This window comes from Onthophagus taurus, chromosome 3 (assembly GCF_036711975.1).
Source record: "Onthophagus taurus isolate NC chromosome 3, IU_Otau_3.0, whole genome shotgun sequence".
NCBI classification, from domain to species: Eukaryota; Metazoa; Arthropoda; class Insecta; order Coleoptera; family Scarabaeidae; genus Onthophagus; species Onthophagus taurus.
Genome location: NC_091968.1, coordinates 4,919,350 through 4,934,428, shown reverse-complemented (window position 1 = coordinate 4,934,428; position 15,079 = coordinate 4,919,350). Strand labels below are relative to the sequence as shown.

Here is a 15,079-nt window from a genome sequence, read left to right as displayed (position 1 = left end):
TTCGGAGCACACTCTGTATGTTTCTTTCAACAACGAGACTTCTGATAAAATTACAGTTAAATACGGAGTCCCACAAGGATCTGGACTACTTCAATTGCTGTTTTTGATAGTTATTATTGACATGCCTGGCTACCTGCCACAGAGCTCGGAGGTTGCGGAACGGAATACCCGCTCTAATTTCAATACTCTTGATCAGGCGGTGTCTAGCTCTACCCGAAGACTTCTATCGCGTCCAAGATGGAGTCATTGACGTTTGCTTTACGAAAAATTCCTGCAAATCTCACTCAGCCGGTTAAATATCTGGAAGTGATACTTGATTCCAAGCTAACGTGGGAAGCTCATGTACTAAGCTTGGTCAGAAAGTTAAATAAGTGTATTTTTGCAATTAGAAATCTGATAAATTTAAACGGATACGGATTTAAATTTATTACGGATACTTCTACCCACAAGTGTTCTAAAAAAGTCGTTGTCGTGTCGAATGCTAAGGAGATACTTGAGAGTCATGACTGGTTTGCGCTTTGCCGAATTCTTCAGAACCAAATTCTCTGAGCTGAATATTCTGACTCTATATATATTCTAGAATGTCTACGATACATTAAAAATAATCCAACCTCATATCGTAAAGTGAGCGATAATCACAATTATCAAACTAGATAACAACGATATTGAACTAAATTTTACACGTAGTGTGATAATAGTTCACACCACTTCGAGTGTGAACTATTATGCCGCCAAGCTATTTAATGTGCTGCCCGAGCGTGTCCAGGCAGTTTAAATCTAAAATAAGGCTTTACCTTGAATTTAAAAGTTTCTACAATAAAACAAAAATGATGACAAATTTAGTACTTAGCGAACCTGTGAAGGTGGAAAATCACTAAGAAATACATATACCTTGGCCATGAAGTCAGAATTGATAGAGATAATCAGACGTGCAAGCTCTCGAGAGGAATAACCTTAAGTTGAGCAGCTTATGGAAAACTTTGGGACATATTTAAGACATATTTAGATATCCCCATAAGCATGAAATGGAAAGCATTCAATCAATGTGTGCTCCCACTTTTAAGATACGGTGCTGAAACACTATCACTTACAAAGACATCTGTTAGAAAACTACAAGTGACACTACGCAGAATGGAGAGATCTATTTTATTTTTACTGACTTGAAATTACCTGGAAAGATTTTATTAACTTTATTGTTTTAACCGAAAGGTTACGTTTATAAAAGGAATGAAAACAATGTGGAATTCTTATTATTGTTATCGTTGTTGCAATCTCATTTTTTTTAAATGTTATCGTTTTGGATCATTACATATTTATTTCAATTTCGATATGTGTATATGGCACAATAAACACTTTATGTTGCGCTTCGTAAACAATCTGTCAAAGCCATTTGTATGAAGATTAAGAGTAATAGTTCACGAACTCTCGGGACAAGACAGAAATATTCCTAGGGAGGTGTGCATAAGAATTATGGATCTGTTTATAGCAGTGGAGGCTTCAGCAACGAGAGTTGTTGGGACGAGTTCGGAGGATAATAAGAAAGAATTTTGATGAGAAAATGGAAGACATGGAGAAGAGGATTCAGAAAAGAATAGATCTGGAAATAAACGGGGATAGAGAGTATGCTAGAACTGTTAAGAGAGGAGCGGAAAGCAAAGAGGGTCTGGTTAGTAGTGGAGGAAAGCTGCGGGAAGATAAGGGCGCGAGCAATAACAATATCATAGTTCAGGGCGAGGAGAATATCGTTGATAGCACGGAACTGAAGAATGATGTGGTGAAGAAGCTAGAAAAAAAAGACACATACGCAGAATGGAGAGATCTATTTTATTTTTATTTTATTTTATTTTACACTCGGGATGCAAACAGGGTTGACCCCCAACAAAGCATCCACAAGATATTCAACTAAATATTAATAACAAAAAAACTTAAGAGTACAACAAAAAATAATATTCCAAATCAAAATGAAAACAAAATCAAAATCAAAAGTAACACTCCAATAATAATAAACAAATCAAAAAACATAAAAAATTATCGTTACTTATATAAATAAAAATATAATCATTAATGGAGTAGTAACGATCTCTCCACACCCACGCCCCGCATGAAACGTCTGAAAACAGTTAAAGAAACAATCAATCTAACAAGAGGAGGGTAAAGATGTGCCGAAGACAAGGATCTACTAATTCTAAACAAATATTCACCACGTGTCTGATGTGAGTGTACATAAAAACATAATTCTCTCACCAATTCCGAGGAATTGAAAAGATTGTTGACTAGTTTAAACAAGAATAATAAGTCGTAGCACAGCCTCCTTTGCTTCAATGTCTGAAACCGTAGAGCATTGCAACGCAAAAGATAATCAATCGTAAGGTCTAATCGTAAGGTAAAAATGTTTTGCGTGCTAAATATCTCAAGAACTTACGCTGAACAGATTCAATGCGGTTAATGTGAATAGCATAATGAGGGTTCCAGACAGTAGAGGCGTAGCTAAGAACACTAACCACTAACGCCATATAAAGAGATTTTATGCATTGAACATTTGTGAACATACGGCAGGTCCTAATCACAAAACCCAACCGCTTTAGAGCCTTGGCAATAGTAAAGTCCACATGTAAAGTGAACATCAGCCTGCTGTCCAACAAAACGCCAAGATCATTAATGTGGTCATTCGATGTTAAAGCTCCGGCCCCCAATGTATACGAATTGTTTAGTGGATAACGTTTACGTGTGAAAGTAATTTTAGAACACTTATCATAGTTCAGGAACAGACCGTTATCAGCGCAGTAAAGCTGGGCTGATAACGGGGGCTATATTGAGGTTATCCCTGTGAGACTGAATCCGAAATGAAGAAGTGATAAGAAGAACGGACACGTAGCTATGGAATGGCGATAAACTGCATCGCAATGGGTTAGAACAGGGAGGATTGGAGATGTCTTGAGGACGCCTATGTCCAGCAGTGGACAGAAACGGGCTGATGATAATGATAATCATGGACGAAAATGTTGAAAAACTGCCTAAAATAGTATAATCAATAATACTTATTTCAAATTAGTTTGCTATGAAGACTCATTGCCGATTCATTAAATATAACTATATTCAAAGTCTGAAATCAAATGATTCAATTATTTCTAATCAATTCAATCTCGGCGAATAAATTTCTTCATTTTTCGATTCATTTACAATTTTCAATAGATTTATGCATTTTTTAATAGATTTGCTCACCGAGATGAAACGATTGTGAGATGATCTTTGATGAGTTTCTACGAAAATTAATTAGTCTCGCGGAGAATTATTTCCATTATCGGTTTAGACGACTACTATTAATTACGCTGAATTCCCAAACGATTTATGACGTATCTAACAAACTTGTTCACGCATCACATTATTTATTTTCGTTATTTTTGAATTTGATTTCGAGTTCCTTTTTTGTGTAGTTTTTTCAATTTTTGAGAAACATTATGATTCCGCAACTTCCTATTTATTTTTTTATGATTTAATTTCGATTTGGTAAAAAGATATGAGTAATTATTGATAAGCTAAGTATAAATAAAAACATTTTGTAAATAAACTAACAATTACTCACGAATTCTTTTAACGTAATCGATGACCACAATTGTAATTGTGGTTGTTACAAAATTAAAACCAAACCTAAATAATCTAAAACTAACTTTGTGTAATTCCTTTCTCTCTCAATCTTTCTGCGTTTTCAATTTCACACGGAATAATTAATTTAATAGCGTAAACACACGACAATCTCAAGAGAGCACTAATTAAAAATTAAAACCAGCCAAGTATGAAAAAAACAAAAATGAGCACAATTACAATCTCATCTAAGGTGATTTAAGAATCTCTCTCTATCAAAAGTGTCCTCATTCACAACGATTTTATAAAACGATTACGTATTTATGCACGCAATCGTTTTTATCTAAGAAAAGAATGAAGAAAAACTCTTTTCTGCATAACTAACTTTAACTCTCAATGTCAACGTAATTTCGTAAACTAAAAAACCTAACTAAAATAGTATTGGATAATAAAGTGAGTTGCAACAAAGTTTGAAAAACCATATTCGTCTTTCTTGTGTTGTCTGTGTTTTATGGTAACACTAATTAGAGAATGCGAAACATTCACTTTCTACGGTTCGGTATTAAATAGAACCAAATAGAGCGTTGCGAATCGAAGAAGTTGTGTTCTACGAGATGGGAGTTTATTTTTTTGTAGTTTTTGCTTTTAAGAAGTGGCCTAAAAAAAGACTTTTGGCAAATGAAAAATCAACAAGTGTTTAATATAAATTCCAATTGAAACTCAATTTAAAACTTGAAAAGCGGTCTAAAAATAAAATTATTATACGTAATTGAATGTTTTAACAAAATTATTTTATAATAATAAAATTATTTCTACGTAATCGTATAATTATAATTAGACAGGTTTTCCTGTAACATTTTGTGGTTTTATAACAAACTTGACATTTTAATAGAATATGTAGAGCCATAAGTTCATTTCGCATCCTATTGTTTGCGGTTAAAAAGGTAAAACAGCACGAGCCACGTTTAAATAATAAGTAATAACAAAAAATTGTTCGTTCTTTGTTAACATTTTGCGAAATGACTTTAAACATTTTTATCTCGTTCACGAAGTGTGAAGAGGTCCCGCAATTAAACGTTATTTCTTTGTTGCGGTTTTCTTTTAGTATTACGTTATGACAAGTGTCAACAATTTTATTATGCGCACTCAAATGTTGATTAATTTCTAACAACTATTATCAAATATAATATATTTTTAAGTCATTTATAATTTTCCAGGAAAGATTTTATTTTTAGAAACTTTCCAGGGTATTGTAGCCACTTTGAATAGATCATTTTTAATAATAAAATTAGTTATGGTATAAAAAGCATTGTTACATAAACAGTATCGGTTTCTTTATGAGTTGAGAAATAAATAAATTAATAATTTGGAACATCGTTTGATCATAAGCGTATGAGTTTTAAAATCGAAATTAAAAGTAGGAAGACTGCTAGACGAGGAAGGAAGGTTATAAAAGAATTGAAAAAGTGAAATGGAAAATGTTGATAAAAACAAAGTGGATGATAACGTGGACGAAATTAAGAGTAAGAAGACTGCTAGACGAGGTAGAAAGGTTATACAAGAATTGAAAGGTAAAATGGAGGAAACGATTAATATGGATGAAAATAAAATAGGGAAGAAATCTCGGGTTAAAAAAACTAGAAAAGGCTTCCAATAACAAAAAGATGAAATCAAAATAGATGTTGGAAATGGAATGATAATCTCTTAATCATTAGAATCAACTTACATATTAAAAATCACTAGAATCAAATTACATATTGAAAATCATTAGAATCAACTCACATATTAAAAATCATTGGAATCAACTTACCTATTAAAATTCATTGGAATCAACTTACCTATTAAAAATCATTAAAATCAACATACATATTTGTTAGATTTTATATTATATTGGTTAATTTATATTAGATTTGATAGGTTTATATTATATTAGTTCATTTATATTGGATTTATTTGTATCGCCTCATTTGTTTAGTCTAGATTTGAAGTGTCTCGAGTCGCAATATTAGAGTCTTTTATCGCATTATTTATTGGGTGGAGTTAAGTGTGGGAATGCGTTGGGGTATTTCGGTGTTTAGGTAAGGGTTTCTAGTTATGACCTAAAATAAAGAAGGAGCCTGCGAGCTCAACTCGTATCAGTTAGTCAGTCTTCGATTTAACACACACCGAAACAGTACCCCTTCAATTTACGCGGAGCAAGGCTCCCTATATAACTCTCGCCACAACTAATCGCTATTTATATGTATAGTTTAAGTGTAATTAATAATAAAGTTTATGGAAACGTAAAACCAAGATTTTGTTGTTAACCAGCGCCCACCAGATAAAAAATAAATAATCATAAATGGTCCTTCGAGCCGGATAGGGAAATATAAGAAGATTTAAGTGTCTTCGGTTTCTTGATGCGGCGTGTAAAATTAAATTAAATTAAATTCGACAACGTTGGCCCGCCAGTTACGCAGCTTTTTGGAGAACATTCGCCAGGAGTGTTCGAAGACCGAATTTCTACTTCATGCAACTCCCAACAAATTCGAGATAGAAGAAATTCGTCCATCACGTACTGGAAGCGACCAACGCCATTGAAACAAGTACCGTAAGTCCCTTTGGTTTCTCCTTTATCGTTCTCAATCTGAAACTTGTCAATCGCGATCATGAGTCAGTCAGAAAATTTAACTAAAAAACGAGGTATTGTCAAGGGCAAACTCACGAATTTTGCGAAATTTGTAATAAAATTTGAATCAAATATCAGAGAAAGCGGTATTAATCAGGAACTTTCGTTAGAGTTAGAACAAAGATACAATCGGGCAATTAATCTTATCGATGAGTTCGAGGAAATTCAGGGTGAAATAGATTTGTTAAGCGTTGATGGCGAGTCACAAAACGCGGAGAGGGAGACATTCGAGGCGAGTTTTTACGCAAATACGGCTAAAGCTAAGCGAATTTTGACAAATAGAAATATATGCGCCGATTCGTCGTTCATTGTAGGACCTTCCCCGGATCAACATGTAAAGCTACCGGTTATAGATTTACCAAAGTTTGACGGTGGTTACGACGCATGGCTAGGGTTTAGAGACATTTTCGAATCGTTAATTCATAACAACCCAATGATCAACGACATTCAAAAATTTCATTACTTACTGTCGGCACTGACCGGTAATGCTCGTCAGGTTATCGAAAGCTTAGAATTGACAAATTCTAACTATGAAGTCGCTTGGGGGTTGATTCGCGAGCGTTATGATAACCCGCGGATATTAATTCATAATCACGTTAAGGCATTGTTCGAAATTGAAGGGGTTTCGGGCGATAATCCACAGCCGATTCGAAGTTTTATTGACGACTTTCGTAAACATCTGCGCGCGTTAGCTGCATTAAATGAACCTACGGATAATTGGGACACACTACTTATTTATTTAGCCGTGTCGAAATTGGACGCTGATTCCAATCGGGAGTGGGAAAGGAAAAAGTCCGGTTTAAACAAAGCGAATTTAGAAAATTTGTTAGGGTTTTTGAAAGAACGCGCTGATTTATTGGAAACTTTGGAAAACGGTTCGGGTAAGCGGATAATCGATAAATCAAAACCGAAATCAAAACCGAAATCAAAAACGTTTTTGGTTGCTAATTCGGGTGTTAAGCGTTGTGTAAACTGCAATGGGGAACATTACATACAGGAATGTTCAAATTTCACTAAACTTACGGTTCAGGGCCGTATAGACCGGGTCAAACAATTAAAGGTGTGTATGAATTGTCTTCGGTCGGGACATTTTGTTAAACAATGCCGTTCGAGCTCTTGTAAACGGTGCAATTCTCGTCATCATACTTTACTTCATTTGACGCACGATCGCTCAGATTCACCACCACAACCAACGACATCCACCCAAGCACACAGTCTAAATTTCGCACAGCATGCAAATCATTCAAACATCTTACTCTCCACCGTAACTGTTCACGCATTCGACAGACATAACAAAAAACATTCATTACGCGCACTCTTGGATCCGGGCAGTCAAAGTAGTTTTCTTTCGGTAGACGCTTGCAAGCGGTTAAGATTGTCTAGAACAGCAACAAACGTTAATGTAGCAACAATCAATCAAACACAGTCAACAATAACGAGTTCCTGTTCATTGCGAATACATTCACACTGCACGGATTTTTCACTTAAGGTTAATTGTTTGGTTATAGCAACAATCGCGAATGATTTACCCAATTTTGAAATAGACGCAAACACTTTAGGAATACCTACACACATTCGCTTGGCGGATCCCTTGTTCAATAAATCCGATAAGATAGATATGCTGATCGGGGCTGATTATTTTTGGAATTTGTTATGCGTCGGGCAAATCAAACTTGCAAAAGGGCCTATCATGCAAAACACCCGTTTGGGGTGGATCGTTTCGGGGCCGATACAAGCGAGCGCGGCACATTCGGTGCGGTGCAATTTAATTTGTAAGGATGACAGTTCCGTAATAAACAAGCAGTTGGCGCGATTTTGGGAAATCGAGGAGATTGAAGGGTTAGTTCACTCATCCAAAAATGAAACATTTTGCGAAAATCATTTTAACAAAACCACTAAACGTGCAGAAGACGGACGATTCATTGTTTCGATACCGCTAAAGGAAAGTTTAGATCGGTTAGGCGAATCGTATAAAACCGCTGAAAATCGTTTAATGGGTATCGAGCGAAAATGCAAACGAAATCGCGAATTCGGTGAGCGATACCATGCATTTATGCGAGAGTATTTGGAGTTAGGTCATATGAAAAAGGTTGTCGACACGCGCGAGGGTTATTATATACCACACCACGGAGTATTAAATGAAAATAGTGCCACTACAAAGTTAAGGGTCGTCTTCGATGCATCATGTCCCACATCAACGGGATATTCACTTAATGATTGTCAGGTGGTGGGACCCATATTACAGCCTGACCTGTTTAGCGCCTTAATACGTTTTCGGAAGTACGCGTACGTGGTTACAGCGGATATTCAAAAAATGTACCGTGCCTGTCTAATCAATCCTGAGCAGACGAAATTTCAGCGCATATTATGGCGCGATTCGGAAGATTCACCCGTCGATACGTACGAGTTATTAACGATAACATATGGAACGTCTTCGGCTAGTTATCTAGCGACTCGGTGTTTAAAACAATTAAGTTCAGAATGCGCGGACCCGGTCATCGCGGATGTTATTAATTCACATTTTTACGTAGATGATTTGTTGACGGGAGCAAATTCGTTGACTGAAGTTACTCGTTTGGCGAAAAATGTAAAAATTGTGTTGAACGGCGGAGGATTTAACTTACACAAGTGGATTTCGAACGATCCAGAGATATTACGCGATGTTCAGGGTACTCAGTCTACAGAGCTTTCAGAAGTGCTTGATTTGGGAAAAAATGAAAACACTCGGACGTTAGGTTTATTATGGGACCCCACTAAAGATTGTTTTCGTTATAAAATGAAGGAAAATTCAACCAGTCACATTACTAAGCGCACGGTTCTTTCGAAAATAGCCCAAATATTCGACCCGCTCGGTTTATTAAGCCCTGTAATTATTACGGCGAAAATAATCTTACAGGAAATTTGGGAGTCCGGGTTGGGGTGGGACGAAGCACTTCCCAATCACATTTACACAAGTTGGCTTCGGTTTAGCAACAGTTTGAAGGATTTACATTTAATCAATTGTCCGCGCCATATATCGCTGAAAAATCCCTCCACATTCGAAATGCGCGGTTTCTCAGATTCGTCAACAAAGGCTTATGGAGCGTGCGTGTACCTTCGGACTATCGGAAACGACGGAGAGGTTTTGATAAGATTGACTTGTGCCAAATCCAGAGTGGCGCCGCTAAAACGGGTTACGGTTCCGCGTTTGGAATTAATGGGTGCATTGCTACTTACCGAATTGGTAGCTAAGGTAAAGACGGCATTGGGTATTGATATTACGCGAACAGTTTATTGGACCGACTCCAGTGTGGTCCTGGGGTGGTTGTCGACCGATTTATCCAAATTACAAATGTTCGTGGGTAACCGAATTTCGCGAATATTGGAGAAATCGCGAATTGGTGATTGGAGGTATGTACCTACGCGTGATAATCCCGCTGATCCGGTCTCGAGAGGGGTGAACGTCTCAGAATTGTCCGGTTTAGAATTGTATTGGACTGGGCCCCAATGGCTAAGAGAAACAGACAACGCGTGGCCTGTTAGAAATTTTCGTAACGAATCGCTACCAGAAATGAGAAAACTGTTCTCAGCGGTTACGACGACGGATGATCATCTTTTATCCTTTTCTCGATTTTCATCGTTAATCCGTTTGCAGCGTGTGATCGCGTATGTATTTCGATTTGGTCATAATTGTTATAGGAAAGCAATACGTAACACGGGACCGCTAGATAAAACCGAATTGGAACAATCGCTTAAATTTATTGTTAAGATCAGTCAAAGAGACTCCTTCGCTGAGGAGATAAGGGCGTTAAAGAGTAATAAAGATATTCAAAAAAATAGTAAATTAGCGAAATTAAACGTTTTTCTAGATAAAAATGAGATTATGCGTGTTGGCGGTAGATTGGGAAATTCGGATTACGAATTCGATAAGAAATTTCCCATGGTGATTTCTTGTAAACATGCGTTCGCAAGATTGCTATTTGAGATGGAACATAGACAGCTATTACATGTTGGTCCGCAGCATTTGTTGGCTTGCATTCGCGATCGGTTTTGGCCAATTGGGGGGCGTAATTTAGCCAAGTCGATAGTCCATAACTGTATACGTTGCTACAGGGCAAATCCGCGCGCCAAGCAACCGGTAATGGGGAACTTGCCACGTGAGCGAGTAACACCGGCGCCGCCCTTTTATACTACAGGCGTAGATTACGCGGGACCGTTCCTGCTAAAGGACAAAAAAGGGCGAGGAGCAAAATTATCCAAGGCGTATGTTTGTCTATTTGTTTGCTTTACCACACGCGCTATACACCTAGAATTGGTAACCGAACTTACTACAGAGTGTTTTATTGCCGCTCTTCGGCGGTTTTCAGCTAGGCGCGGGAAACCGAATCGAATGTTCTCCGATAACGGAACTAATTTCGTTGGTGGTAATCGCGAATTACAGGAGCTAAGTCAGTTTTTGATTGATAACTCTAGCGAACTCAAAACTCTGATTGAAAACGCTTCGATTGGTTGGTCGTTTATTCCACCTAACTCGCCACACTTTGGCGGATTATGGGAAGCCGGTGTTAAATCGGTCAAATTTCATTTGCGGCGAGTTGCCGGCAATGCCTCGTTCACGTACGAAAATTTTTATACCTTGCTTGTTCAGATTGAGGCCATCCTAAATTCCCGGCCATTAACCCAATTATCCACCGATCCCAACGATACGACTCCTTTAACCCCGGCACACTTCCTAATTGGTAGAAAACTTACGTCGCCACCAGATCCGAGCTTGAGTCACATCAGTGAAAACCGCTTATCCCAATTCCAACGTGTACAGCAAATTCAACAACATTTTTGGACTAGGTGGTCCAAAGAATATTTGTCTGAACTGCAGAGTCGCCACAAGTGGTCAACGGGTGACGCTAACCTAAAGGTGGGCCAATTGGCGTTAATAAAGGAAGATAATTTGCCTGTCTTAAAGTGGCTTACTGGCCGAATTATAGAATTGCACTGCGGTAAGGATGGAGTCGCACGAGTGGCCACGCTACGCACACAAAATGGGATCGTCAAAAGGGCCACGGTCAGACTGTGTCCACTACCGATGGAATAGCAGTCTTGTGTTTCATTAATGTGATTGCTTGTGATTGCGTGAATTGTGTGTGCGCGATTGATCACTCACGATCAGTCGTGTAAATTTAATTTTTCCATTTGTTTTTTCATACATTTTGATGTTGAGTCCTTATTGTGAATTTGTGTTATTATTTGTTGAAAGGTAGTTCTTTCAAGGCGGGGAGCATGTTAGATTTTATATTATATTGGTTAATTTATATTAGATTTGATAGGTTTATATTATATTAGTTCATTTATATTGGATTTATTTGTATCGCCTCATTTGTTTAGTCTAGATTTGAAGTGTCTCGAGTCGCAATATTAGAGTCTTTTATCGCATTATTTATTGGGTGGAGTTAAGTGTGGGAATGCGTTGGGGTATTTCGGTGTTTAGGTAAGGGTTTCTAGTTATGACCTAAAATAAAGAAGGAGCCTGCGAGCTCAACTCGTATCAGTTAGTCAGTCTTCGATTTAACACACACCGAAACAGTACCCCTTCAATTTACGCGGAGCAAGGCTCCCTATATAACTCTCGCCACAACTAATCGCTATTTATATGTATAGTTTAAGTGTAATTAATAATAAAGTTTATGGAAACGTAAAACCAAGATTTTGTTGTTAACCAGCGCCCACCAGATAAAAAATAAATAATCAATATTAAAATCAATAGAATCAACTTACATATTAAAATCACTAGAATCAAATTACATATTGAAAATCATTAGAATCAACTTACATATTAAAAATCACTAGAATCAAATTACATATTAAAAATCATTAGAATCAACTTATATACTTATTAAAAATCATTGGAATCAACTTACCTATTAAAAATCATTGGAATCAACTTACCTATTAAAAATCATTAGAATCAACATACATATTAAAATCAATAGAATCAACTTAAATATTAAAAATCACTAGAATCAAATTACATATTGAAAATCATTAGAATCAACTTACATATTAAAAATCACTAGAATCAAATTACATATTAAAAATTATTAGAATCAATTTATATACTTATTAAAAATTATTGGAATCGACTTACCTATTAAAAATCATTAAAATCAACGTACATATTAAAAATCATTGGAATCAACTTACCTATTAAAAATCATTAAAATCAACGTACATATTAAAAATGATTGGAATCAACTTACCTATTAAAAATCATTGGAATCAACTTACCTATTAAAAATCATTAAAATCAACGTACATATTAAAAATCATTGGAATCAACTTACCTATTAAAAATCATTAAAATCAACGTACATATTAAAAATCATTGGAATCAACTTACCTATTAAAAATCATTAAAATCAACGTACATATTAAAAATCATTGGAATCAACTAGGTAAGTTGATTCCAATGATTTTTAATATGTAATATAAATATCATTAGAATCAACATACATATTAAAATCAATAGAATCAACTTAAATATTAAAAATCACCAGAATCAAATTACATATTGAAAATCATTAGAATCAACTTACATATTAAAAATCACTAGAATCAAATTGCATATTAAAAATCATTGGAATCAACTTACCTATTAAAAATCATTAAAATCAACTTACCTATTAAAAATCATTAGAATCAACATACATATTAAAATCAATAGAAACAACTTAAATATTAAAAATCATTAGAATCAAATTACATATTGAAAATCATTAGAATCAACTTACATACTTATTAAAAATCATTGGAATCAACTTACCTATTAAAAATCATTAAAATCAACGTACATATTAAAAATCATTAGAATCAACTTACAATAAGTTCCGTGAAGACCAAAGGCAACCAATATGGTTCCAACATGATGGTGCTCCACTGCATTTTTCTGTCCGAAATTTTAGAAATTAACAAACAAAAAAATAGCAATAACTTCGAATTATTAAATGATCAGCTTCAATTATACAGGGTGTATCTGAATGACTGCAACAAACTTCAAGGGGTGATTCTTTAGTGAATTTTAAAGGGTACTTTGATATATGAACCGTGGGCGACTTCGGCTCCCCTAAGGAGCTACACCCCTCCAAAAATGGCGGAAAATTTTGGTTTAATTTTTTTTTTCTCAAAAACAATAAACGCTAGGAAAATGAAATTTGGGGAATATGTTTAACTCATAATAGGGCACGTTTTGACCCTATTTGTACTTTCAACCTACCCTTCTATACTACTAAACGTAACCACCCCCGTTCAATTTATGCCTAGATTTTTTTATGCAGATGGTAAATACATTGGAAATATTTTATTTAGATAGATGAAAATATTCTAAAACTTTATTTGCCTCTCTGATGTTCTTCGAAAAGTTAATAGTTTTACTAGCAGTATTTAATCTTCTGACAGCAATAATTAGTCTTTTACCAACAGTATCTAGCATTCAGGACCCAATAAGTTAAAGAGGTAGGGCGTCAGGTATAGATTTTAGGTTATCTTTTGTTTATAGATGGTAAACACCGACATTTAAGTCGTTGTGCCTCGAAAACCTAAGAAATAACCGTATTTCTTTGATGGATGATTCTTGAAAATTATACCTTTTTTTCTTAGATTTTTTCAGGGGGGAACATGGTTTAGACGGTCGAAAATTACAGGATGTTGCCCATTTTTTTTAAAATCTTACATTATAGTAATCTATTTACATACTTTATAGATGTTTTATTTGTAATTGTCTCTGTTGCGTACACGATAGCGTGTATTCTTTTTATCTGAAAGGTCTAAACCAAAGATATTTTCTATAATTATGAAATAATATAGTATTTGAACTAAAAAAAAATAATAAGAAATCGAAAATTTTAGAAATTCTTCAAGATTAAAGAAAAAATCTGTTTTTATCCTAAAAAATATAACATTGATTTAGGAAGAATGTGGTTTAATATAATTTGCAATGTTTTCTAGTTCTCGGTCTAGTGTTAGTTCTAATGTTAGGGTTACTTCTAGTTTTAGTTTTTAGTCAACTTTAAAGTGATGTATATATCTCATTAAACTAAAACTAGCACTAACATAAGACCTAGAACTAGAATCATAGTTCTAGGTTTACCCGCACGTCTTACAAGACGTTTAGCCGTCTTGAAAGACGTGCGGGTAGACCCGAATGATTCTAGTTCTAATATTTAATTTTTTTTTGTAAAATCATTTAAGTATAAGTAAATTTATATTCTTTACTACATTTCTGTTTTATTTTGTTGAATTTTAAATAAAATTAAAAAAAAGAGCGTCCCTGGACCTAGTTCGCTAGGAGGACCTATCATAAATCACGTTCAGGTACTTTTTCGGGGTGATAATTACTACCACTACTGTTTCTGCGCGTCATAAAAACCACCAGAAATATCGGAAACTGTAACAGTGCTAGTGTAAAACTGGAATTAACACTAGACCTAGAATTAGAATCATTTGGGTTTAGGCGTATGTCTCTTAAAACAGCTAAACCCGAAACTTTCTAATTCTAGGTCTAGTTTAGTTCTAGTTTTAGTTAAATGAAAAATATACGACAATCTAATGCTGAATAACATCTAAAACTAGATCTAGAACTAGAAATATTGGCGTTAGATTGTCGTATACTTTTCATAGAACCAAAACTAGAACGAAAACTAGACCTAGAACTAGAAAGTTTCGGATTTAATATAGGAATGTGTTGTGTTAAAATATTCTAAACCTATTTTTTTTTAGAATTTTTTGTATTTATTCATTGTATAAATCTCACAATTAAATAAAGTAGGCACCTAATTAAACTGTTGATAACATTAATAT

General features: G+C 35.2%; 1 protein-coding gene across 1 annotated transcript; it reads left to right on the top strand.

Annotated features, from left to right (window-relative positions):
* The first annotated feature begins 6,230 nt into the window (after window positions 1-6,230).
* LOC139429315 (uncharacterized) lies at window positions 6,231-11,321 on the top strand. Its single transcript, XM_071194983.1, has one exon. It carries the CDS (start codon window positions 6,231-6,233, stop codon window positions 11,319-11,321), a length of 5,091 nt encoding a protein of 1,696 aa, XP_071051084.1.
* Window positions 11,322-15,079: the final 3,758 nt, after the last annotated feature.

Bases quoted from the DNA above. Each gene is read 5' to 3' on its own strand.
- LOC139429315 (XM_071194983.1), top strand. From the start codon at position 6,231: ATGAGTCAGTCAGAAAATTTAACTAAAAAACGAGGTATTGTCAAGGGC.